Source organism: Lissotriton vulgaris, unplaced genomic scaffold (assembly GCF_964263255.1).
Source record: "Lissotriton vulgaris unplaced genomic scaffold, aLisVul1.2 SCAFFOLD_1841, whole genome shotgun sequence".
NCBI lineage: Eukaryota > Metazoa > Chordata > Amphibia > Caudata > Salamandridae > Lissotriton > Lissotriton vulgaris.
Genome location: NW_028247076.1, coordinates 193929 through 217880, shown reverse-complemented (window position 1 = coordinate 217880; position 23952 = coordinate 193929). Strand labels below are relative to the sequence as shown.

General features: G+C 48.5%; 1 protein-coding gene across 1 annotated transcript in view; it reads right to left on the bottom strand.

Annotated features, from left to right (window-relative positions):
• LOC147665643 (E3 ubiquitin-protein ligase TRIM11-like) overlaps positions 1 to 23952 on the bottom strand; it is a 296424-nt gene that overhangs the window by 193305 nt on the left and 79167 nt on the right. The window contains exon 3 of the mRNA XM_086949620.1: positions 8241 to 8471. Coding sequence (XP_086805746.1) covers positions 8241 to 8471 — 231 coding nt within the window. The remainder of the gene's footprint in view (positions 1 to 8240; positions 8472 to 23952) is intronic.

Genomic DNA, 23952 nt, shown 5'->3' with positions numbered 1-23952 from the left:
CATATTACTAAAAATGATCAGATAGCTTCTAGTTCACATACAAGATATATGGGCTCTGCCGTTGCCAGTATTAAAGCTCCCTTAGCAGTACCACCTCGAGCAGCGCAAAACACGCTAGCCACCAATTCACAGGCCCACCAAGCTCTGGTAAATACAGCCACAACCTCCCCGTTAGAAAGTCTTAGTATTGTGCACCAGACACCCGGGACACATGTTACGCGCTTAGATCTACCTCCAGCAGCAAACACCGTATGTAGTGGTTTCAGTTAATGTTCCTGCACTGACCAATGCAGGGGATGAAACATGGGTGAACCCAAGGAATAAGTCCCTACAATGGTTGGGTTGTAGAACAGGACTTACGGGCAAATTGTTTGACGAATGCAAGATGGTAAGGAGGGTGAGTTGTTTGGGGAGAGGAAAACAAAATCTTGCAGGGGACTGTGTTGTATTGACATTCAAAACACCAAACCTTGTGAAACTGATTCTAAATAGAATTGGGAATGATTTCACAGGTAACACACAGATTAGTGCTGTTCCCCTGGGATATTTTTATCAGCCTCCAAGTTGGAATCCCACAAGGTGAAATTGGCCAGATTGTATGCCGTCCCATAGAAACCAGTTTAACATTTCCACCCATAATCGTTTTGACTGAATGGGTTTGAAGAAGTGGACTGACTGAGATCGGGGCATTTCTCTGATGCTGCCATTATTAACCCATTTGTTGATGCACGGCAGATGGGTGAATTAACAGACAGCCTAAACAGTATCAGTATAGTACATCCCATACAAGAGAAATCAACCAACATGGCTGCCATCTGTGTAGAGAAGCAGGATGATTACGTGCACAATTCCACTTCTTATGACAAAATTATTCCCACTAACCGTATGGGCCATAGTGGTAGTGCAGACAGTAACGCTAAGGACACTAAATGCCAGATTATGTTTTGGAATGTGGCTGGATTAAAAACTAAGGTGACCAATAAAGTGTGGGTGCATTATGTAAAGAAATTCGAGATACTATGTTTACAAGAAACTTGGGCTGAAGACCCCATCCACCTGTGTGGTTTTAAAACATTTCATACCGCATCCATTAGCTCGATGTATGGTAGAGCAAAAGGTGGGCTATGCACCTATATTTCCAATTATTTAAGAACTGGGAAAGTAGAGATGGTCAATAACAGCTATTATCACATTGTTAGGATACATGTGGACAAGGCACTATGCGTGATCATTGTGAATTTTTATAATAATGCCCCCTCCGAGCTGGTGGAGGAAATGCTGGGAAGCCTATGCAGAAATGTAAAAAAATCTACTTGGCCAGATTTCTAAAGATGTCTTTGTGGTCTGGGAAGGGGATTTTAACTACTTTTTATGCCACAAGGGGGAAAGGGGAATGTGTGGGATTACACTTGGTAAAGACACTAGTCGTCCACACTTTTAACATACAATGTATGGGGATCTCCTGAATGACATGTTTTCTTGCGATATGGGGTTCGCCAATAGTCTGTGTCATCCGGAGGTTCCTTTCAGTTCATTTTTAATGGTAGAGTTGCTTTTTCAACTATCGATTATATTCTGATATCCTGTAGACACTCTGCATGTGTTAGGAATTTTAGTACAGATGACATCGCTTTAAGCGACCACTTCTCGTTGAGTTTTGATATCTTGGTACTTAATCAAGAGCCAAATAGGATAAATAGTTCTAGGCAGCTCTTAAATAATATTGCTTTGAGCCGACAAAATGGATATTCCTTGAAGTGGACGAAAGTAATTCCTGAGGGCTTTCTTTTTAATCTATTGACAAAGTGTAATGCTAGTTTTCATGCCTGTTTGGATGAAAATTCCCCCGACTCTAATTATAGAGAACTTTAAGATCATTTCAGCCCAAATTAAAAAATGTCTTTGGGTAGACGCCAAAAGGCGTGGTGCTAAAACAGGGTGGTGGTTTGACTCTGCCTGTACTAAGGCCTATTCTAGGCTCAAAAACGCTTTAAAAGCCAGAGTCAAGGATCAGGACCTGATAAGGGAAGCCAGAAGGAGCTATAAGAAGGCCCTTGCGAAAAGGAAAGACGAATTAAAAAAGGAAGCATGGAGTGCTTTGTACGAGGCTTCTATGAATCATGATACTGCCGCTTTTTGGAAGGCGGTTAATGCCCCATTTTTTAATGACAACTCCAAAGCAACCATAGAGATTGCTATTTCGGAAGATGAGTGGGTATCACACTATGCTAAACTCTATAGTGATCAACCTTCAACTGATCAGGTACCAGAAGGACTAGAACCTGACTTGGAGCCCATACCCACTTTTCAGAAACTGGATATGGACTTTACTTTGAAAGAGGTAAATTTGGCTATCAATTAAAGCTAGTTTGGGCGCCAAGGCACCGGGCCCGGATGGTGTCCCGGTTGACTTGTTTAAAAATATTGTGGAACTATGGGGACCCCTGCTCACGCAAATCTTTAAAGCATTCTGCTCTATGGGGTTGCTAACGACATGGTATGAATCTATCATCGTACCGATATATAAGAAGGGTAATAGAGGAAGCCCGGCCTGTTATCGCCCAATATCATTATTAGATTCCACAGTTAAGATAATTGGGCGTGTGTTAATAGATAGACTACAAACATGGGCAGATGAACAATCAATTATCAGCGATCTCCAATATGGATTTCGAAAGGGCATCAGAACTATTGATCACGGTCTAAATCTTGGTATTCTTTTAGATAAATACACAAAAGCCAAAGAAGGGAAGCAGTTTTAAACTTTTGTTGATTTTAACATCAGCATTTGATTGTGTCACTCAGGTTAAGCTTTGGGCAATTCTGGAAAGGATGGGGGTGGATGAACATATAGTTTCCTTTCCTAGGCAACTATATTCAGGGGCAAGGGCTAAGGTCCGTTTTGGTAAGGATGGGGATTGTACTAGGGCGTTTCATATTTCAAGAGGGGTGCAGCAGGGCTATGTCCTTGCCCCATTCCTGTTTACTCTATATTAGCATTAGAGGGTAAAATTAAAATTATGACATGGAACGTAAATGGCCTGAAGGTGTGGAAAAGGCGACAAAAAATCTTTGAATACTTGAAGCTCTATACATGTGACCGTATAATTTTACAGGAAACCCACTTGTTAAATCTGAGTGGCTTGAAATTATAAAACATGAAAAATGTGTGGAAAAATCAATCTGTACTAATCAGTCCTGCTGTATTAAAGGTGTAGCAATAATTGTTAAAACCCTCAAAGAGAAACATTGTAGAAGAGTTTGCTGATTCAAATGGCAGATGGGCTGCAGCTAAGATCAACATAGAGGGCAAACCTTTTTTTGTAGTCGGATACAATGGCCCAAATTCAGATGACCCAGCCCCTCTGCAATCCCTGTATGCTCAGCTAAGTAATATATCGGTCCCAACAATGATAGGGGGAGACTTTAATCTGTTATTAGACCCAAGTAAAGCCAGACACCCGCCTGGGAGAGCCTTAAATCTCCCCAAAATGAGGGAATGGATTAAAAGATTTAAAGAAGACTCGGGACTAGTAGATATATGGAAGAGTAAAAGGGATCAGAATAACAGATTTGCATATATAAACTATAAGTATGGGTATTCATCAAGAATTGATTATTCCTTGATAGATATATAATTAAGCAAACATGTTATTAAAGTAAATCATGTCCCGCCCCATCTATCCGATCACTTCCTAGTCCAAATCAAATTTATCCATAGCTATACACAGGGTGAGGTTAGGTGGACCTTAGATCGCACACACTTATTACATGAGGAAATTATAGAAAAGTTAAAACTTATAACAGAGGAAGACTTTCAAATTAAGGCTAACTGTGAAGTTTCATTGCAAGGTGTGTGGGATGCATACAAAGCCGTAGTCAGAGGAGCTCTGATTGGACTAGCTGCAAAAAGAAATAAGGAATCTAGACATATTATAATTCAATTAGAATCAGATATTCTAGACCAACACAGGAATTATGAAGCAGCAACCTCTGCAACAGAACAAGAAAAAGTAAAAGAGGAAATTCTTAAAAATAAAATTGAATTGTCTGTCTATTTGGAAGGAAGGATAATGAAAAGATGGGTGCCTAGTTGATTGTCAAATTATGAATACGGAGAGAATAGTGGGAAACTCATAGCATGGACAACCAAAATTGACAACAGCAGGAACATAATAAATGCAATACATAGTGACTTGGTAGATGCAAAGGTAGAGAGCAGGACAGAAACAGAAGAGGCATTCGAAGATTTTTTTCAGACATTGTATAAGGAGGATCAGACCCCCTCAGTCAATCTGGTAGATTTGTACCGGAGGGAATCAAAGTTACCAATTCTGGGAGAAGGGCTTAACGAAGTGTTAAATGCAGTAATTACCTGCAAAGAAGTTTTAGAGGTTCTACAAAAATCTAAAAAAGGGAAAGCTGCCGACCCAGATCCTATCCCAGTGGAATTATATGTAGTCTTAAGGGAAATACTAATTCCAAGATTGACGAACCTCTTCAATAACATTTACTTGAAAGGTCTTGAGCTCCCAAAATCGTGGAATGATGCCACCATCAGCTTAATGTTAAAATCAGGAAAAGATCCACTCAGATGTGAGTCATACAGACCCATTTCACTTTTAAATTGTGATAATAACATTTTTACCCAAATATTAGAAGTACGGATAGGGAATATCACCGGTAAAATCATACATACTGAACAATATGGGTTTATAAGAGAGAGACAACTACATGATCTTACTCATCAACTAATCTGGTCCATTGACAAAGCCTCCAAAGCAAAGTTACCATTAGCAGTCTTAACCTTTGATGCTGCTAAAGCATTTGATCGTGTAAATTGGATATTCTTGCATGAAGCTATAAAACACTTTGGTTTGGGAACACATTATTTAAGAGTAATAAGAAATATATATACTATGCCAGTTGCAAAAGTACTCCTAAATGGTAGCTTGTCTAAACAGATTCAGATTGGAAGGGGGACGAGACAAGGTTGCCCCTTGTCTCCTCATCTTTGTAATTTGTATATAGAACCACTGGCCAATATGATCAGGAGAGTCTAGGAAATTATCCCATTCCAATTTATTGGCTGGGTAAATAAAGTGGCATTGTATGCCAATGATTCAATTGTTTATAAGAGCGATTTTAATAAAACTCTCCCCTTCATCACGAAGCTGCTTGTTGACTTTGGCCAAATTTCAGGCTACCAAGGGAATATTCAGAAAATGGAAATAATGCACTGGAATGTAGTAACACCATTAGTTGAAACAAAAAATAGCATCAAGTATCTGGGAATAAAGGTTACGAAAAACATTGAAGAAGTTGCTCAGGTTAACCTAAACTCAATGATTAAGGAAATGAGGAAATTATTAAAATCGTGCAGTTGTCTATCCCTGTCCTTTTTGGGGCGTTCAAATGTAATTAAAAGGCCTATTTTGCCAAAGTTCACTTTCTTATTTAACGCTATACTGTTAGAATTTAGATACAGAGTGAAATTAATAGCTTTATTTGTGCCTCAAAGGGAGTGAGGATATCATGGAGAAAACTGTGTCAGAGGAAATATCGAGGGGGCATTGCTAGCCCTGACCTGCTTTCTTACTATAGAGCCTTTCATTTTAAACATATAAGAAATTTTCTTAGACCTCATGCCGACTATTCTTCTTACTGGAAAGCCGTAACACAGGACGATCATTGTTTCTACAAGTTTGGACATCCAGAATACTTTAAAAAGATCAAACTAAAAGGTACTTAACACTGCATATAAGTTATGGTACGATATTAGAAGAATTTGGAAGATTCCGTACTATAGCCAGCTAGCAACCATTTGGAAGTTTCCAGGAACTCCAGAGTGCCTAAAAGATACATTAGCAACCCCACTTAGGGAAGCAGGAATAACAGGATGGGGACATTTGATTGACTCTGGATCATTAATAAGTTGGGACTCATTATTGGAAGTAACACAGGGCAAGATCTCCAGGTTTAAATATGATCAACTACAGAATTTGTCAAAAAATCTGAAAATAAGTTAAAAAAATCACAGCGAATCTGGAATACGAACTATTAAGCGACGTACGAGAAAAATAAATATCGAAATGGTATTGGCACTTGATACAGTCCCCTGACAAAGAATTCACTGTCCCGGATGAAGTATGGAGAAAGACCTTCCCTACTCAAGACTTGCATCATCTTTGGCAAGTATCCTGCACTCTTATGGCAAACTATAGTCTCTGCACCACTTAGGAGAAGTCATCCCTTCACTTTACATAGGTCATACTGGACGCCGGAAAGACTCTCCAAACTGAACAAATGTCCAAAATGCCGGGATCCCAAGGCGAATGATATCCACACGTTCCACCAGTGTCCACACCTGGGAATCTTTTGGGAAGAAGTGGGTAAGGCCATTGATACATTTCTAGAAACAAATATTGAGGTAAGCCCACTAATTGTTATATTTGATATTTGATAGTAATCGTTCTATTCTGTATTAAGTAAAAGTCAAAAGTGTTTATTGTTTACCCTAATAATATTAGCTAGGCGGGAAATATGTGTGAATTGGATTCTTACTACCCCTCCCAGGACAATAGAGTGGATTGGCTCAGTAAGGAAAGTCAGGCTATTGGATAAACAAAGAGGGAACAGCAACAAAACAAGGTTTTGGGATCTATGGGACAAAAACATGAGGTAGGGTCCGTAGGAATATCCAATGATACATATAATGCGATCTTTCAGATTCAAATGGTCGGCACGTGGTTTCTGTGACCGACTTCAACAAATCTAAAGGTCCTAGGATAAGTCCCAGTCCTAAGCATGCTAATAAAGGGCGGTCTCCAGCCATACCAATCGGAACCAAGACAGGGGACCTTGTCCTTCATAACCATAAAAATCGCATAAAGGAGGGGGGAAAAAAAGGGTTACTCGAAATATAGCATTGTCACTACTCTTCAAACTAAAGAATTTTCTGTGGAAATCTCTACCTTTATCTGGGGCAACATGTCATCACCTACTCCAAATGCCTAGTTACATAGCTGGTTACAAAAAAAGGGTACAACCCAGTTAAGCCACCGGGACCTGGGTGATTAACAGTAGAGAGGATAGGTGGTCCCAGTGGGACAATTTGGAAGAACACACATATTTATGTAGCAGCATCCATTAAATTACTCATACCATAACATTCTGCTCAATGCTATTTATTCATATTGAACATCAATCTGAATGTTCAAAATCCAGCAAAACATCTGGAACATACATATACAAAAGTGCCTCGAATGTGTAGAAGGGAGAAAGGAAGGACTTTTGTGCAAAGTGAGGGTTAAATGAGGGTGGGAAGGGAATGAAAATATACACATCAACAATGATATTGGTATGTCCTACATGACATTTATACACAAGCAAAATAATTAGCAGCTATTATGCCACTGAATAGGCACAATGAACAAAGCACAGTTGCCCGCATTGGCTTAAATACAACAATATGTCAACATTTCAACCCTTGACAGACGTAGGTGACCTTGATCCTTACAATGGGGTCTTCCTCAGGACTGTAAAGGGGCACCAGAGAATTAACATTGGCTAAGTGGTTGAAATGATAGTAGTAGGCCCGTGGGCTGCTAGGTCAGAGAAAAGACAGACAGCAACCTAAAAAGAGGGGAAGGTTGGACGCCATCAGTTATTTGCAAAGGGATTTGATTTAGGGTTGATATTGCGAATACAAAACACAGAATTATATAGGACTTCTCATAATGTAATGTCAAAATTCATCTATGTTCTTTTCAAAAGAAGACGAGGGGGCAAGTTTGAATCCAAAGGTTCCCAATTACTGTGAAGAGTAACAAACAAGCATGCGACCAAAGATATAACACCACTCCTCAAAATAATGTAAGGTTTTAAAATGTTTGAAGGAAAAGCGTGACTGTAAAAATTGGTCTCATTACCTTGTGGAAAAGAGCGGTCATCATTAACTGGGTAAACAAAGTTCAAGAGTCGCATTAACTTGTATGTGACACTGTAAGAGGTTACTGCACATTCCACTGCTTGTATATTGAGTCGGGCTCTCAGCATCAAGTAGGACAGTGTAAATAATCCATGACTGTATATTTTGTGCAGCTGTCAGAGTGCGTGGGGTCACTGTGCATTGACCCTGCCAGGAGATCCTGTGTGTTTCACTCATACATTTAATAATGCACACAAAATAGAAAAATTTCACTTCCTTCTTTTGATGTATTTCCCAAACAGTAGCTCACCTTCAGGAGTTCCCATTCTGGCGCCTCACACTTTTTTCCTATCTCCGTTATCAATGCATTGAGAGAGGTGATTTGATTGGAAAGTCTTATGATATTTGCATTTTCCACCATGGTGATTTTCTTCTCCATCTCCTTCAGTCTCCCGTGCAGTGTTTGCTCATTTTCTTTCAGGAGTTGCCGCAGTTTTTCAATTTCAGATTCAAGTTTCTTCTTCTCAGTTCTTAGCTCGTTCTGTCAGAAGCAAAGAAAAGCTAGTTAGATTTTATAAAGCTTCCTATAGGCCGTCCAGAGAGTAGGGGTCCAGGAGGAGGGTGGATTGGTTGCCTATTCTGATTGTCATCACCTTGCACAAAGGCTTTGTCTGAGAGACATCCAAAAAATTACATTTGAAAGAAAAGAGAATTTTGATTTTTCACAGCCTGGTGGGCAGAAAGTCTGTATTTTATTAAAGACACAGGGGCTACGATTATGCAAATCTCCTTTATTGCCCGCTCACAGCAGCAACAATCGAAGAATATAGAACTTCAATAACTTTCTAATAGACAATAAAGTTCCCCCGCACGCAGTGTTCTTCCTTTTTTGGTTTTGCGGACAAGATAGTTTCTTAGATCCATAACTTACAAACAAAAAACTTAATCAGTGAAAACTTCTTACTCTGGAAAACAAAAACCCAAGACAAAATCAATAACTTTTCTCCATCAAGGAGGGTTCCAATGTGGAGGGATAATCTAAGCCTCCGTGTCTTTAATAAAACCCAGAATGTCTGCCCACCAGGCTGTGCAAAATCTAAATGTTATATCATGACACAGAGGTTAACATTATTCAGTTTTAAAGTGCATTTAATACATTGTCAATAAACCTTGTAACGGGTCGAAAATAGCAACTTTTAAACATATTTTCATTGGACCAAGCCGCAGCCCCGAGGATATCTACCGGGAAGAGAGGTTTAGAGGCTGAGGTACCCCTAAGGGAATGTACACCAAGCATAGTAATGTCTACACCTGCTTCTTTCATTACTTCTGTCACCCATTGTGCTATGGTTGGGGAGTAAACTGCTCTATGAGGCTATTTATAGGATAGCATTTTTTCTGTATTTCCTCTCATACTCACAGTCCTCTCATATTCCATCCAACATTTCACTACAAACATTCTTTCATTCTCTGTAAATAAGGGGTAGGAAACATTAGTTGACATGGTCTCTGTTCGCCTTTTAAATAAAACTAACCCATTCTGATTGTAGGCCCTGATGGTGATGTCTAAGGCTTTTATGTCTGAAGTCCATCTACAAGACACCAGGCATAGCAAGAAAGTGAGTTTATAAGAGATATGTTTTGGGGATAATCCAGAATTCTCTCTCCAACTTATTAAGACCTGTAGGACATCTCTAATGTCCCATAATGCAGTATATTTTGCAGAAGGTGGGTTTAGTACCCACATACTTCCCATTAATGTTTTGGTCAGTAAGTTTTGGCCCACAGAGACTCTGTCTACAAGGCAGTGACATGCTGCAAAAGCCGATCTGCAAACTTTAACTGTTCTATAAGAAAGAGAGTCCTAATGTGAATTAACCAGATAAGTAATGAACTACATTTAGTAAATCAGTTGAAACAGGATTGTAGTTCCTTCAAAGGAACAAACCCATTTCTCCCAAGTCAGTCTATATGTTTTCCTTGTGCCAGGCACTCATGACTCCGATATGAGTCAACAAGCGTCTGCCGAAAGGCCTGGATCTGCCATTGTCTCCTGAAATCCGCCAGGCCATCAGCGTAAGTTGTCCATGCTCTTCAAGAGGATGTGACTCTCCTTCTGTCTGGGCCTGTAATTACTTCCCTGAAAGTTGAAATTAAGATTGGTAAGCCTATGCTCATTTGTAGTAGAATTGAGAACCATGCCTGTGACCTCCAAAGTGGCGTTATCACTACTGTGACCTATCGCGGAAGCACACTGCAGGAAGGTAGGGCACAGGGTGGGAGTGAGATGACAGGTGCACACATATAGGGGCACGCGGACGGCGCCACCTTTGCCCCCCCCCCCTCCCCCCCCCCACTCGTGGACCCTCCCCCCCCCTTTCCCCCCCGCACGGGGCGACCGGCCAGGCGGCCGACACACTCTAAACAACACCATCCTGCAGCTGGCGGCCCCCGTGACTCATCCACTCACACCGACTCGCATGTGTACCACATCTTCACTACACGTACATACGATACCTGGACACGGGGCTTAAATAATAGGAACCCCAACGCAGCACCCCCTTCCCCCTTTGGAACTCAGGTTCCCTCTATCCCCTGATTTCAATATTATTTCCTCCCTTGATTCGGAGGTCAGTTCTGCAGATAGTCGCCCCCCAGTTGACTGTGCAGCACTCTAGCAACAAGTTGAACATGTACATGAACACACGCCACGTGGCACCCCGGGCCGCAGCCCTCCATCACACTGAGTTCACGATCGGGAAGCTTACATAGACGCCAGCACGATGGCACTGAATACACTGACAGCTCTGACTGGCGAGGTAGGTTCCTTGGATAAATGGCGCACTGTAGCACCTAGCGGAGGGTTGGGGACACCTCGGGGAGCTCCGCTTAGGTGGGCCCTTTGCACGAATGGGTGTGCCGGATGCTTTGGCGAGATAGATGACGCAGTATAAGATGGTGTGTGATGAGAGACTGTTATTTTGTGGCAACACCGGGATTACCCCCATCACAGCCGACCACACAGCTCACTAATGATTGACTTCACGGGATTTCGGCTGATTTAACAGCTCTCACAAATTATGTATGAACTGATTATCCTTTAGTTTCCTACTTGTACTATGCTCACGATACAGTAACTGCATGTTAAATCTTTCAATAAAATATATATAAAAAAAATAATAATAATCACTACTGTGACCTTAATGTTCCTGCAAACATGCAACAGTAGTAGTAGGTCTTGGTAGCATGACAAAAGGAGCGAAAGCATAAGGTGCTAGGCCCTGCCAATTCTGAAGGAAGGCATCCACCCAGAGGCCTGAGGGTCTGGCATCCAGCTGAAAGATTTTGACAGTTGAGTGTTCCATCTGTCCACAAAGAGGTCCACCCGAAGGGTCCCCATAACGACTGGCAACTGAGGAAAATGTCCATGTTTAACCTCCTATTGATAGAATCTCTGAAATTCCGGGAGAACAAATCTGTAACACCATTGCTCTATCCTGGGATATGCTCCGCGTCTACCAACATGCCCTTGCTCAGAAAGTAACTCCAGAAGACCTTGACTAAATCTGAGGGCCCCCTATTATGTTGACATATCTGACTGCAGATACGTTATCCATGCACAATGTTACAGAACACTTCATTAAGTCTTTGGTGAAGCATAGAATTGTAAATGAACCTGCCAATAATTCCAAGCAGTTGATGAGCAACTCCTTCTCCTGATCTGTCCAGCGTCCCCCTGCTGATGAGTCTCCACATCTTGCAACCCATCCCTTTAAAATTGCATCTGATTCTATCACTATCTCCTGATTTTCCCCAAAAATGGCTCCTCCATTCTATGCTTCTTCAATCCCCAGCCAACAAAGTAGTTCCTTCTTTGAAACCAGGTCCAGAGACAGCATTTGAGAATACGATCGACATGTTCTTTATGCTTTGACTTTGAGTCTTTGGAGCGCACAATAGATTGCTCTGCTTCTTGACGACAGAAGGCCTAGGATCCTTGCTAGAGCCCACAAGGGGAATTTATTTCTCCCTAAGCGATTCCTCAATTCGTTATGAAGTTTCTTTAACTTTTCCAGTGGCAATTTCAATTCTGCCCTTGTTATGTTCATGACAAAACCCAAGAACTGCATTTACTGGTTTGCTACCATGCTAGATTTTTTCCCGTTTATGACAAACCCCAGGTGTTCTATTAGGCTCATGGTAAGTTCTGTGTGGGGTGAGACCACGTATCTGGACTGTGCCATTATCAGGATATCATCTAAGTAAACTATTAGTCTCACCAGTCTCGCATCCCGCGAACCTTGGTCAAACACCAAGGGGATGAGGAAAGTCCGAAAAGGAGACTGCACCATTGCCATAGTCTGCCCATTCAGGTGAATTGGAGAAACCTTTGGTGTGGAGTCCAAATTGGGATGGGCAGGTACGCATCCTTTAGATCTAACCGTGTTAGTCAATCCCCTTTCCTTGGCACATCTCTAAGGAGGCGCACCCCTTCCATTTTGAAGTTGTGGTAGACAACCCATTCGTACAACTCTTTTAGATTTATCAGTGGTCTCATTCCTTTGTCCTTCTCCACTAGAAAGATATTGCTGATAAAACCTGATTCCGTTACCTCTTGTATTGCCACTTTGGTCAATAATTCCACTACCTCTTGTGTTACTAAGATAGAATCTTCTTGTGAGAGTATCAATTCTGGGGGAATTTTCCTTTGTAATGGTGAATCTGAAAATTCGATCTTGTGTCCCTCCACTGTGTCTAGGACCAAAGGGTCCTGATTCACCATGTTCCAGTTTCCACAAAATTGGGCTAGTCTGCCTCCTACTTTTTGGGGTATCTGAACGGTCTTTCATACTTCTTACCTACTGAAAGGCCTCTTTGTCTCCGCTCACTTCTGAAGCCTCTCCCGTGAGGTATTTGTTTCTGTGGGCATAAATGACAAAATGTGGAGCAAAGTGTGGGTGCGCAAATCTTGCCCAGTAATCCCAGGTAGGGTCTTGAAGAGCTTTGGCCAAGGCCGAGAAACTGACCCCCTGTTCTCCCAGCCTAGCTAAAAACACTATCCTGGAAGACTTTCTTGATGTCTTTCTAGGACTTCTGAATTGAGCTAAATGCTCCCATGTACTTAGCCATGTCCCTGATAAAATTGTCCCCAGAAACGTAGACCCTGGGAGGCAGCTACTCCTTCTCTAGTGGCCAGTTTGACCAATTTAGGATCTATTTTTAGCTATATGCTTTTTCATTTCTCATTTGAGAGTACAGTATTTGCATTCCCCAGGAGGCAAATGGCTATTTGTGCCCATTGGCACAATTCCTTGGGGTCTATGAGGGTGTCTTCAAGATATGCCGCCATCTCAAACATCTTTGTGAGTGGGCCAGTAATATTAAATAGACAGTCTTGGCAGGACTTGAGGCCTTTATTGAGACCTTTCCTAGGGTCTTTTCCTCCCTTGGAGCTAAGAGCCACCACCTTTGCATCTAACTCGGAGGTAGACCCAACTTTATCCGGGAGGGAGGGGTGTGGGCACTCGGGTCTAAGACGGGACCTGACCTCTTTTGGCATTTCCTTCCTAGGCCAAAAGGAGAGGTGCTCAGCAAAATGCCGCAATAGAGTCAACTCTGGAGACAAGGGGTGTTTGATGAGCAGCGGGTCAAACATTCTCTCCGAATGGGTCAACAATGCCCATTTTTGACCCAGATGCCCTTGATGCCTTCTTAATTGTACCCATATTCCTCACCTCTATCTCCTCAATACCTAAATCAAAGTAGGAGGAACAGGATAGGTTAATTGCATTCTACAATGTTTCATCACAATCTATGGGAATAGGAACCTCTGGGCCTTTGTCTTGCCCATCTGCAGTGCCAGAGGCACCATCCTTGTCACCGCTAATGCGTGAAGTAATTTGTTTTGAGCGTTTGGCTTTTTAACTCCCTTAGACAGGATTTCCCCTGCAGCCTCTTCCTCTGGTCCTTAATCACCCCATCTCTTCCATCAGGGTGTCCTGGAACAGTAACTGGCCAACCCTTCTTGGAGAGAACCTCTACTTTTTTATTAATTATGTCATCCAGTGGGGGGCGTGGCCAAGCAGCATGGCCGACAGGACGTGAGCTCCACCAGCTCCGTCCCGAAGACCGCAGTAATACCTACAATTATCCTGCCCGGACCCTCTCGACCCCGAGAAAGCGTGTCGGAGAGGCGGTGGAAGTCCCGCCGAGCTCCGGTGCCTGGCGAAACGGACCCGTGGTCGGCAATCCGCAGAGACCTGTGGCCTAGCTGATCCTGACGGCGGCGCCGGCGTGCTCTCTCACGCGGCGCCGCTGCTTTGGCCTATTCACCGGGCCGGGCGGCGGAGGACGCAAGTGGTGACCCCAGCCTCGGTGCGCCATCGGATGCCCGCCGGCCCCCTGCTTAGGATCCCCGTCCCGGGATCGGAAGACTGCGGCGCCGGAGGACTGAGGCTCTGCTGAGGTGCGGCCTCGCTGGGCTGGAGTGTGTAGGGCGCCCCCCCTCCCTGATCCATAGCGCCACGCAACCCGTCGGCGGAGCGCCTCCGTCTGGAAGTGGGGGCTGTGGATCCCATCTGCCCTGCCCCCCCCCTTGTGGCGCGAGGGTGCGTGTGGGGGCCCTGAACTGCTCTGTGTTTGCCGGGATTTTCCTACAGTGACTCTGCCACTCTTGTGCCCCCTCCCGCTGAGCAGTATCCTGTGCCTCGCAGCAGATTGTAATATCCGCCACTTGTGGGACGTCGGGGGAGATCACGGAAGGGTGTTGCTGGGTCCGTGGAAGAACACCGGCCCTCCCCCGGCGCTCCGCCATTTTGGAACTGGTCTTGGGCGGCCCCTTGGGGCTCGGTGGCAGCAGATAGAGAAGTGCGTTTGTGCCCCGCTCTGCCCTGCTCTGTGGAGGAAGTGAGCTCGTGCCACTGCGCTCTGGTGGCACCCACTCTGTGACCTGCACTGCCCACTGTGGTTCTGATCCTGTGGGCCCGTATACCGATTGCCCGGTTCCTCGGCGCTGTGGTGGCACATACCCCGCCCTGCTCGGGTGGCTTCAGTGGAGGCCCCATTGGGAGCACCGACCCTTGACGCAACGGCCATGACGGGCCGGACTGGCCGTGGCCCTAAGGCCACCCAACCCAACACGATCACGCAGTACACTACCCCTCGTCTGCCGCCGCAGAGGATTACGCGCCAAACGGGCGCAGGTGATGGGGACGGGGAGCCACCGGAGCCGTCTAGAGCGGAACTTCTTCAGGCTATCCAGGGTTCACACACTGCCCTGGAACGCCAGATTGAGACGGTGTCCGTGGATGTGAACCTGTTGAGAACTGACCTTCGCAAGGTGGCGGATAAAGTCTCGGACGCAGAGGGCAACATCACTCAACTGCAGGGGGAGGTAGCGTCACTACAGAAGTCACTCTCTCAACTTGCCTCTACTACCCGAGCATTGGAGAGACGGGCCGAGGATGCAGAAGGTAGGGCGCGCCGAAGTAACATACGCGTCCTGGGGGTCCCGGAGCGGCTGGAGGCAGGAAACCCTGAACGATTCCTGGAGACTTGGATACGTGAGAGTCTCTGTCCGAGTGGATTGTCCAATGTCTTTATTGTGGAGCGGGCCCACAGGGCCCTGGTGCCCCCTCCGCGCCCTGGAGAAGCCCCTAGAGCCCTCATTGCAAAAATCCTCAACTATAAAGACCGTGACTGCATCCTCAAGGCGGCGAGAGAATTGGGGCCCCACATGATTGAAAATAGTCGAATCTCAATTTACCCCGACTACACCCAGCAGGTGCAGGAGCAAAGGAAGTCCTACCTAGGGGTCAAACAGAAGTTGCGCGACATGCAGCTGCAGTATATGCTTTTATACCCCGCTAAGCTCAAGGTGCTCTCCCAGGGCCGGGCACACTTCTTTGAGACGCCAGCAGAGGTATGGGAGTGGCTCGAGATCAGAGGAGATGATCTACCCCCGGGTGAGAGAGGGGGATCGAGAGATGTGTGGGGGACCAGGCCGCAGAGACGACGGCGTGGCAGGAGGAATCGGCGCTCTGGATCCCGTGGTCCTCCTGAGACTCGGCCTACGGTGGGTCCGGACGGAGCCATCATGATGGAAAAATCGCCTGGGGGATCTGAGGAACGTTTGCACAGTGAGACTGCACCTGGTGACATCTTGGTGCCGGATACATTGCAGGAGACGCCGGTGAACGTGGACTCTGCGGCCCCAGTGGTCCCGGAGACTGCCTTGCAGACCCTAGACTTGGAATGATCCTTGCCCTGTCTAAACTGACGCTGCTGTGCTGTTGCTGTTATTGGGTGGGCCCCTATGGCCCGCCAGCCCTTTAGTCCTCTGCTCACGCAGCATGAATGTTGCGAGTAACTGGTTACTGCTCGATACCACGCACTTGGACTCTGGATTGGGTGTGCACCGAGTGCTGGCAGCTGTGTATATGGGCTGCTCCTCCCGCGTTGCTGACTTAGGGGGGGAGAGCTGTCCGGGTCCACTGTTCGGATTCATTGGGTCTTTTGGGGAGCTGGGAGGGAGGGTGGGTTGGGTTGTTCTGTTGTGTGTGAGTGTGAGTGGAGAGTGTTGAATGGGGTGGCTGTGCACGTCCTGGCACTGGCGGGGGAAGGGCGGGGTGGCGTTTTTGGTTGTTGCTATCCTTTTGCTCGTGGGTGGGGGGGTTAAGGGGGTTCCAGTCAGAATTTCGTATGTTGGGATTGTTGGGGGGTGGGATTTTGGATATGAAAATGATGGCACTGGCATTTGGCGCATGTTGCCCCTGCTTACCGGGGCGTCTGCTTTATGTGATGCATTTTTGAAGTTCCCTGTGGCAAGGGTCTCCTGGCGGCGACTTAGGCTGTGTGTATGCTACTGCCCGGCTGGGCACGAATGGTGGTCATGGGGTTTAAATTCTTGACGTGGAATGTGCGTGGCCTGGGTACGTGCACTAAGAGACACAGGATCCTCACCTTCCTGAAACGACATGGGATTTCAGTTGCTTGTTTACAGGAAACCCACTTGGATGATGATGGTGCGCAGCGACTGGCCAAGAAGTGGAGAGGCCAGCTTTTTCACTCCTCCTACTCTACATACGCTAGGGGGGTCCTAATCTGGGTGGCCCCTGGGGTCCCATGCACTGTCCAGTATGTTGATGCGGATGTGGAAGGCAGGTACATATTGGCGAAACTCAGACTGGACGATAAGGTCCTCCTGGTCTTTTTTTTTTTATAAACTTTATTTTTTGTAGGCGAGGAGAATAAAGCAGCACCAATTATACAATTTACAGGTCAGTTGACACGTACAAATCAGATAGGCCAGATCCAAAAATACAGAGAAATAAAAAAGGAGGTACCCAGCCAGAGGTGGCCCACATCCCGGAGGCAGGGCGGCATCTCGTTGAACCTGCAAGACTATGACAGGAATACGTTCTTGTGCTCCCAGAATCCCGTGAACAATCTCAATACCGTCGCCAATTTACTTTTTATGAAGCTGCCCCAACACAAACAACAGCATAACAATAAGAAACCCCCCCCCCCCCCTCCCCCCATGAATGGCATTTGTGGCATTGGTGTAATCTCATAAGGAGATGTAGGCAAGGGCCCACTGCAAAGCGATCCTCATAGTAGAATGTGGTCGATGGTAATCACAATGACAGATAAGTGTAGACAACAAGGAATATCGGCATGGCCCATGGAGCAGCTACACTACCTCATGACAGTCCACCCCGGACCCCTCCCCACCATCATCAGAGTCCGAGGAAGCGGGGGAAAACAGCTCCGCACTAGTTGCGTCAGAGTTATCCTCCTCCATCCCCTCGATACACATGGTCCTCCAAGCGAGCAAGTCATCCTGGAGTTTGCCATCCCTGCGTGTGCTCTGCATATGTGTCTCCTCCGCTAAGGCCCATTCCCTAGCGTCCCGCAACCAACTAGTGACTTCAGGTGCCCCCCGTCCCATCCAGGTAATGGCCACCCGCCTCCTCGCCAGAACCAATAGGAGTTGGAGCAATTTGTAGGACAGTCCCCTCTTCCTGGGCTTGGGTACCAGGGCAAGTAGACAGTGAAGCGGTTCCAGAGTGATGGTAAGGTGTGTAATCCGGGCAATATGTGCCACCACCGCCACCCAAAAGTCATGCACCAAGGGGCACTCCCAGGCTAGGTGAAGGAATCCCGCCCGTGCTGCACTACACCTCGGGCAATTATGGCTTCTATCCGAAGAGATGCGGTGGAGGGAGGCAGGTGTCACATATGTGCGATGGAGAAAATTAAAATGTATCAATTTGAACCGCGCATTGCAGGACACTTTACGAGTCAACAGCCCTATTCGCTTCCTCTGGGCCGGGTCTAATGCTATTCCCAGGTCCGCTTCCCAAGCCCTCCAAGCAGGCATCAATGGGGGAGTCGAGTCCCTGCGCATCGCTGAGTAAAGAAGGGAGATTAGTCTCCTGCCCCTACCACAGGACAAGATGACGTCTAGGGTGTTAGTGAGTTCGGGCGCCTCTGGGAATTGGGGCCATGTCGTCCTGGCCACATCCCGGAGACATCCATAATGCAGGTACTGGCCCTCACGCAGTCCAAAGGAGTCCGCTGCTCTCTCAAAGGACACAAACGAGTCGTCCGGGTAAAGATCCGCAAGAGTTTCGCAACCGCCCAGGCGCCACTCCCGGAAAGACATACTCGCCTCCATCGTAAGTAGTGGGGCCAGGATCCAAAGGGGGAGCTCCCTATGGAATGGCGCCCGCCGCAACACTCGCTCAACGAACTGCTGCCAGATATGAGCCGTATGCCTGACGACATAGGGCAGTGCTTCATTAGCGCCCCGGCCCTGCATCAGAGCCTCCTGTAGCACCCTTTCCGAGGCCACTCCCGCCAGTAATGCCAACTCCCAGTTCTCGGTGTCAGCAAACCATCTGGCCGCCGGGAGAAGTTGTGCAGCATAATAGTATAAATCAAACCTTGGGGCCTCAAGGCCTCCCACATCCCAACACTGCGTCACCGTGCGCAACGCAACCCTGCTGCGACCACCCGCCCAGAGAAGAGACGTAAGGAGCGAATTCAGTGTACGGAACACCCGGGAGGGCAGCGGGCATAGGGTATTCTGCAATACGTAGAGGACTCTAGGGAGCATCACCATCTTGGCAACAGCTAGACGGCCCATAAGGGAGAGAGGAAGCGTATTCCAGAATACTACGGACTTGCGGAGGGCAACAAGAATCTTGTCTATATTGTGAGTTAAGAGAGCCTCATCAGAAGCGGCCACCTGAATACCCAGGTACCGGAACGCCAGAGATTCACACCGGAGGCCCGCACAGCAAGAATCCGCCGTCGGGGCTAGACCCTCAGGGGTCAATGGGAACACCAGGGATTTTTTAACATTCATGCGCAGGCCTGAGGCCGCACCAAAGCGGTCCAAGAGGCGCAACAGAGCGGGGAGGGCCTCCACCGGAGAGGTCAGGTAGAAAAGCGCATCGTCGGCGTAAAGGGAGATGACATTAGTGGTGTCCCCCACCACAATACCCCATTCATGTAACTCCTTGCGGGCGGAAATGGCCAGGGGCTCAATCGCAAGAGCAAATAAAAGGGGGGACAATGGGCAACCTTGTCGGGTGCCCCTCCCTAACGTCCACTCATCAGAGCGGGCTGAACCCAGTCGCACTCTGGCTCGAGGCGATCTATAAAGGACCCGTATCCATTCCCGAAAGTTGGGACCAAATCCCATCTTGACGAGTACATGCATCAGGTAACCCCAATGCACTGTATCAAAGGCTTTAGCCAGGTCAACAGAGACCAGCACATGGGGAGTGTCCCTCCCCCGGACCTCGTGCAAAATGTGGTTCAAGCGGCGCAGGTTCATCGCAGTATTACGACCAGGGACAAAGCCACATTGGTCCGGGTGGACGAGCTGGGCCACGTGTGGGGCAAGGCGATTGGCCAACAGCTTGGTCAAAATTTTCGCGTCCGAGTTAATCAAAGTGATAGGACGATACGAAGCCGGGTCCGTGCTGTCACCACCCGGTTTCAGGATCATACAGACTTCACCCTGATTCAAGGTGGGCGGGAGGTCACCCGTGCGTAAGGCTTCATTGTAAACCTGCAAAAGAAGGGGGGCCAGGGTGTGCCCGAATGTATGATAAAACTCTGCAGGGAATCCATCCCCGCCAGGGGTTTTGGCTCGTGGGAGGGTCGGCTATCGCCGCAGAAATCTCACCTAACGCCAGTTTGACATCGAGGTCTTTCGCCGCCGCCTCAGGGAGGGTCGGCAAGTCGAGGTTTTCGAGGTATAGGTGATAAGCCTCTTCAGATATAGCCCGATCAGCCTCATACACAGTCCGCAGGTGATCCCGTAGAACTGCGAGTACAGCAGCCCCCGAATGGACCATCTCGCCACCGGGCGCCCGCAGGGCCACTATACGCTCAGCTGTAAACTCCCGGCGAAGTATCCAGGCCAGCAAACGGCCAGATTTATCCCCCTCTCGATGCAGTCTCTGTCTATATTGGCCCAGCGTAAACCTATCGAGCCGCGTGAGTATATCGTGGATCGACCCAAGGGCTAGGCCCTCCTCGCGTTGATCCGATGAGTCCGGATCAGGGCGGGCCTGGACTCGCAGGAGCTCAGCCTCCGCAGTTTGCAAGTCTGAAAGTAGTTGTTTCCTGACCCCGTATGTCAGGCCCATGCACGCACCGCGGACAACCGCTTTCAATGCCTCCCATTTAGTGGAATAAGACAGGTCATTTCCCGCCCAGTTAAGGTCCAGATAATCGGACAGGGACGTCGCCACATGGTCCCGGGCTACCTGGTCTTGGAGCAGATCAGTCGGGAGTCTCCACGTGCGGGGACGTTCCCCCTGGTCAGGCCAATGCGCCACACACGTGACCGGAGCATGGTCCGATAGGTATCGGGCCTGGTGTGTGACCGTCAACGTGAGGGAGGAGGGGAGATTGGCCGCCAACACCCTATCTAGCCTACTGTGAGTGCCATGGGTCGGGGAGTAGCAGGTGTAAAGCTTCTGTGTGGGGTGACACGCGCGCCAGACATCAATCGCCCCGATATTATGCATCACGTCTCGCAAACACGCCGTCATACGGGGCTTAGTTCCCGCCCGAGGTGGATTACGATCCAGTTCATGGTGTAGGACGCAGTTAAAGTCCCCGCACCAAAGGAGGGGCGCGTCGAGGCTAGGGGCTACTAGATCCTGCATCCGGGGGAAAAATGCCGGGTCATCTACGTTCGGTGCGTACGTATTAAAGACCAGGAGGACCTTATCGTCCAGTCTGAGTTTCGCCAATATGTACCTGCCTTCCACATCCGCATCAACATACTGGACAGTGCATGGGACCCCAGGGGCCACCCAGATTAGGACCCCCCTAGCGTATGTAGAGTAGGAGGAGTGAAAAAGCTGGCCTCTCCACTTCTTGGCCAGTCGCTGCGCACCATCATCATCCAAGTGGGTTTCCTGTAAACAAGCAACTGAAATCCCATGTCGTTTCAGGAAGGTGAGGATCCTGTGTCTCTTAGTGCACGTACCCAGGCCACGCACATTCCACGTCAAGAATTTAAACCCCATGACCACCATTCGTGCCCAGCCGGGCAGTAGCATACACACAGCCTAAGTCGCCGCCAGGAGACCCTTGCCACAGGGAACTTCAAAGATGCATCACCTAAAGCAGACGCCCCGGTAAGTGGGGGCAACATGCGCCAAATGCCAGTGCCATCAGTTTCACATTCAAAATCCCACCCCCCAACAATCCCAACATACGAAATTCTGACTGGAACCCCCTTAACCCCCCCACCCACGAGCAAAAGGATAGCAACAACCAAAAACGCCACCCCGCCCTTCCCCCGCCAGTGCCAGGACGTGCACAGCCACCCCATTCAACACTCTCTACTCACACTCACACACAACAGAACAACCCAACCCACCCTCCCTCCCAGCTCCCCAAAAGACCCAATGAATCCGATCAGTGGACCCGGACAGCTCTCCCCCCCTAAGTCAGCAACGCGGGAGGAGCAGCCCATATACACAGCTGCCAGCATTCGGTGCACACCCAATCCAGAGTCCAAGTGCGTGGTATCGAGCAGTAAACAATTACTCGCAACATTCATGCTGCGTGAGCAGAGGACTAAAGGGCTGGCGGACCACATGGGCCCACCCAATAACAGCAACAGCACAGCAGCGTCAGTTTAGACAGGGCAAGGATCATTCCAAGTCTAGGGTCTGCAAGGCAGTCTCCGGGACCACTGGGGCCGCAGAGTCCACGTTCACCGGCGTCTCCTGCAATGTATCTGGCACCAAGATGTCACCAGGTGCCGTCTCACTGTGCAAACGTTCCTCAGACCCCCCAGGCGATTTTTCCATCATGATGGCTCCGTCCGGACCCACCGTAGGCCGAGTCTCAGGAGGACCACGGGATCCAGAGCGCCGATTCCTCCTGCCACGCCGTCGTCTCTGCGGCCTGGTCCCCCACATATCTCTCGATCCCCCTCTCTCACCCGGGGGTAGATCATCCCCTCGGATCTCAAGCCACTCCCATACCTCTGCTGGCGTCTCAAAGAAGTGTGCCCGGCCCTGGGAGAGCACCTTGAGCTTAACTGGGTATAAAAGCATATACTGCAGCTGCATGTCGCGCAACTTCTGTTTGACCCCCAGGTAGGACTTCCTTTGCTCCTGCACCTGTTGGGTGTAGTCGGGGTAGATTGAGATTCGACTATTTTCAATCATGTGGGGCCCCAATTCTCTCGCCGCCTTGAGGATGCAGTCACGGTCTTTATAATTGAGGATTTTTGCAATGAGGGCTCTAGGGGCTTCTCCAGGGCGCGGAGGGGGCACCAGGGCCCTGTGGGCCCGCTCCACAATAAAGACATTGGACAATCCACTCGGACAGAGACTCTCACGTATCCAAGTCTCCAGGAATCGTTCAGGGTTTCCTGCCTCCAGCCGCTCCGGGACCCCCAGGACGCGTATGTTACTTCGGCGCGCCCTACCTTCTGCATCTTCGGCCCGTCTCTCCAATGCTCGGGTAGTAGAGGCAAGTTGAGAGAGTGACTTCTGTAGTGACGCTACCTCTCCCTGCAGTTGAGTGATGTTGCCCTCTGCGTCCGAGACTTTATCCGCCACCTTGCGAAGGTCAGTTCTCAACAGGTTCACATCCACGGACACCGTCTCAATCTGGCGTTCCAGGGCAGTGTGTGAACCCTGTATAGCCTGAAGAAGTTCCGCTCTAGACGGCTCCGGCGGCTCCCCGTCCCCATCACCTGCGCCCGTTTGGCGCGTAATCCTCTGCGGCGGCAGACGAGGGGTAGTGTACTGCGTGATTGTGTTGGGTTGGGTAGCCTTAGGGCCACGGCCAGTCCGGCCCGTCATAGCCGCTGCGCCAAGGGTCGGTGCTCCCAATGGGGCCTCCACTGAAGCCACCCGAGCAGGGCGGAGTACGTGCTACCACAGCGCCGAAGGAACCGGGCAATCGGTATACGGGTCCACAGGATCAGAACCACAGTGGGCAGTGCAGGTCACAGATTGGGTGCCACCAGAGCGCAGCGGCACGAGCCCACTACCTCCACAGAGCAGGGCAGAGCGGGGCACGAATGCACTTCTCTATCTGCTGCCACCGAGCCCCAAGGGGCCGTCCAAGACCAGCTCCAAAATGGCGGAGCGCCGGGGGAGGGCCTCCACGGACCCAGCAACACCCCTCCGTGAACTCCCCCGACGTCCCAGAAGTGGCGGATATTACAGTCTGCTGCGGATACTGCTCAGCGGGAGGGGGCACAGGAGTGGCAGAGGCACCGTAGGAAATCCCGGCAAACACAGAGCAGGTCAGGGCCCCCACACGCACCCTCGCGCCACAAGGGGGGGGCCAGGGCAGATGGGATCCACAGCCCCCCCTTCCAGACGGAGGCGCTCCGCCGACGGGTCGCGTGGCGCTATGGATCAGAGAGGGGGGGCGCCCTACACACTCCAGCCCAGCGAGGCCGTGCAAGATGGACGGCCCCTTCGTCCTCACCCCCTCCTCACCGCACCTCAGCAAAGCCTCAG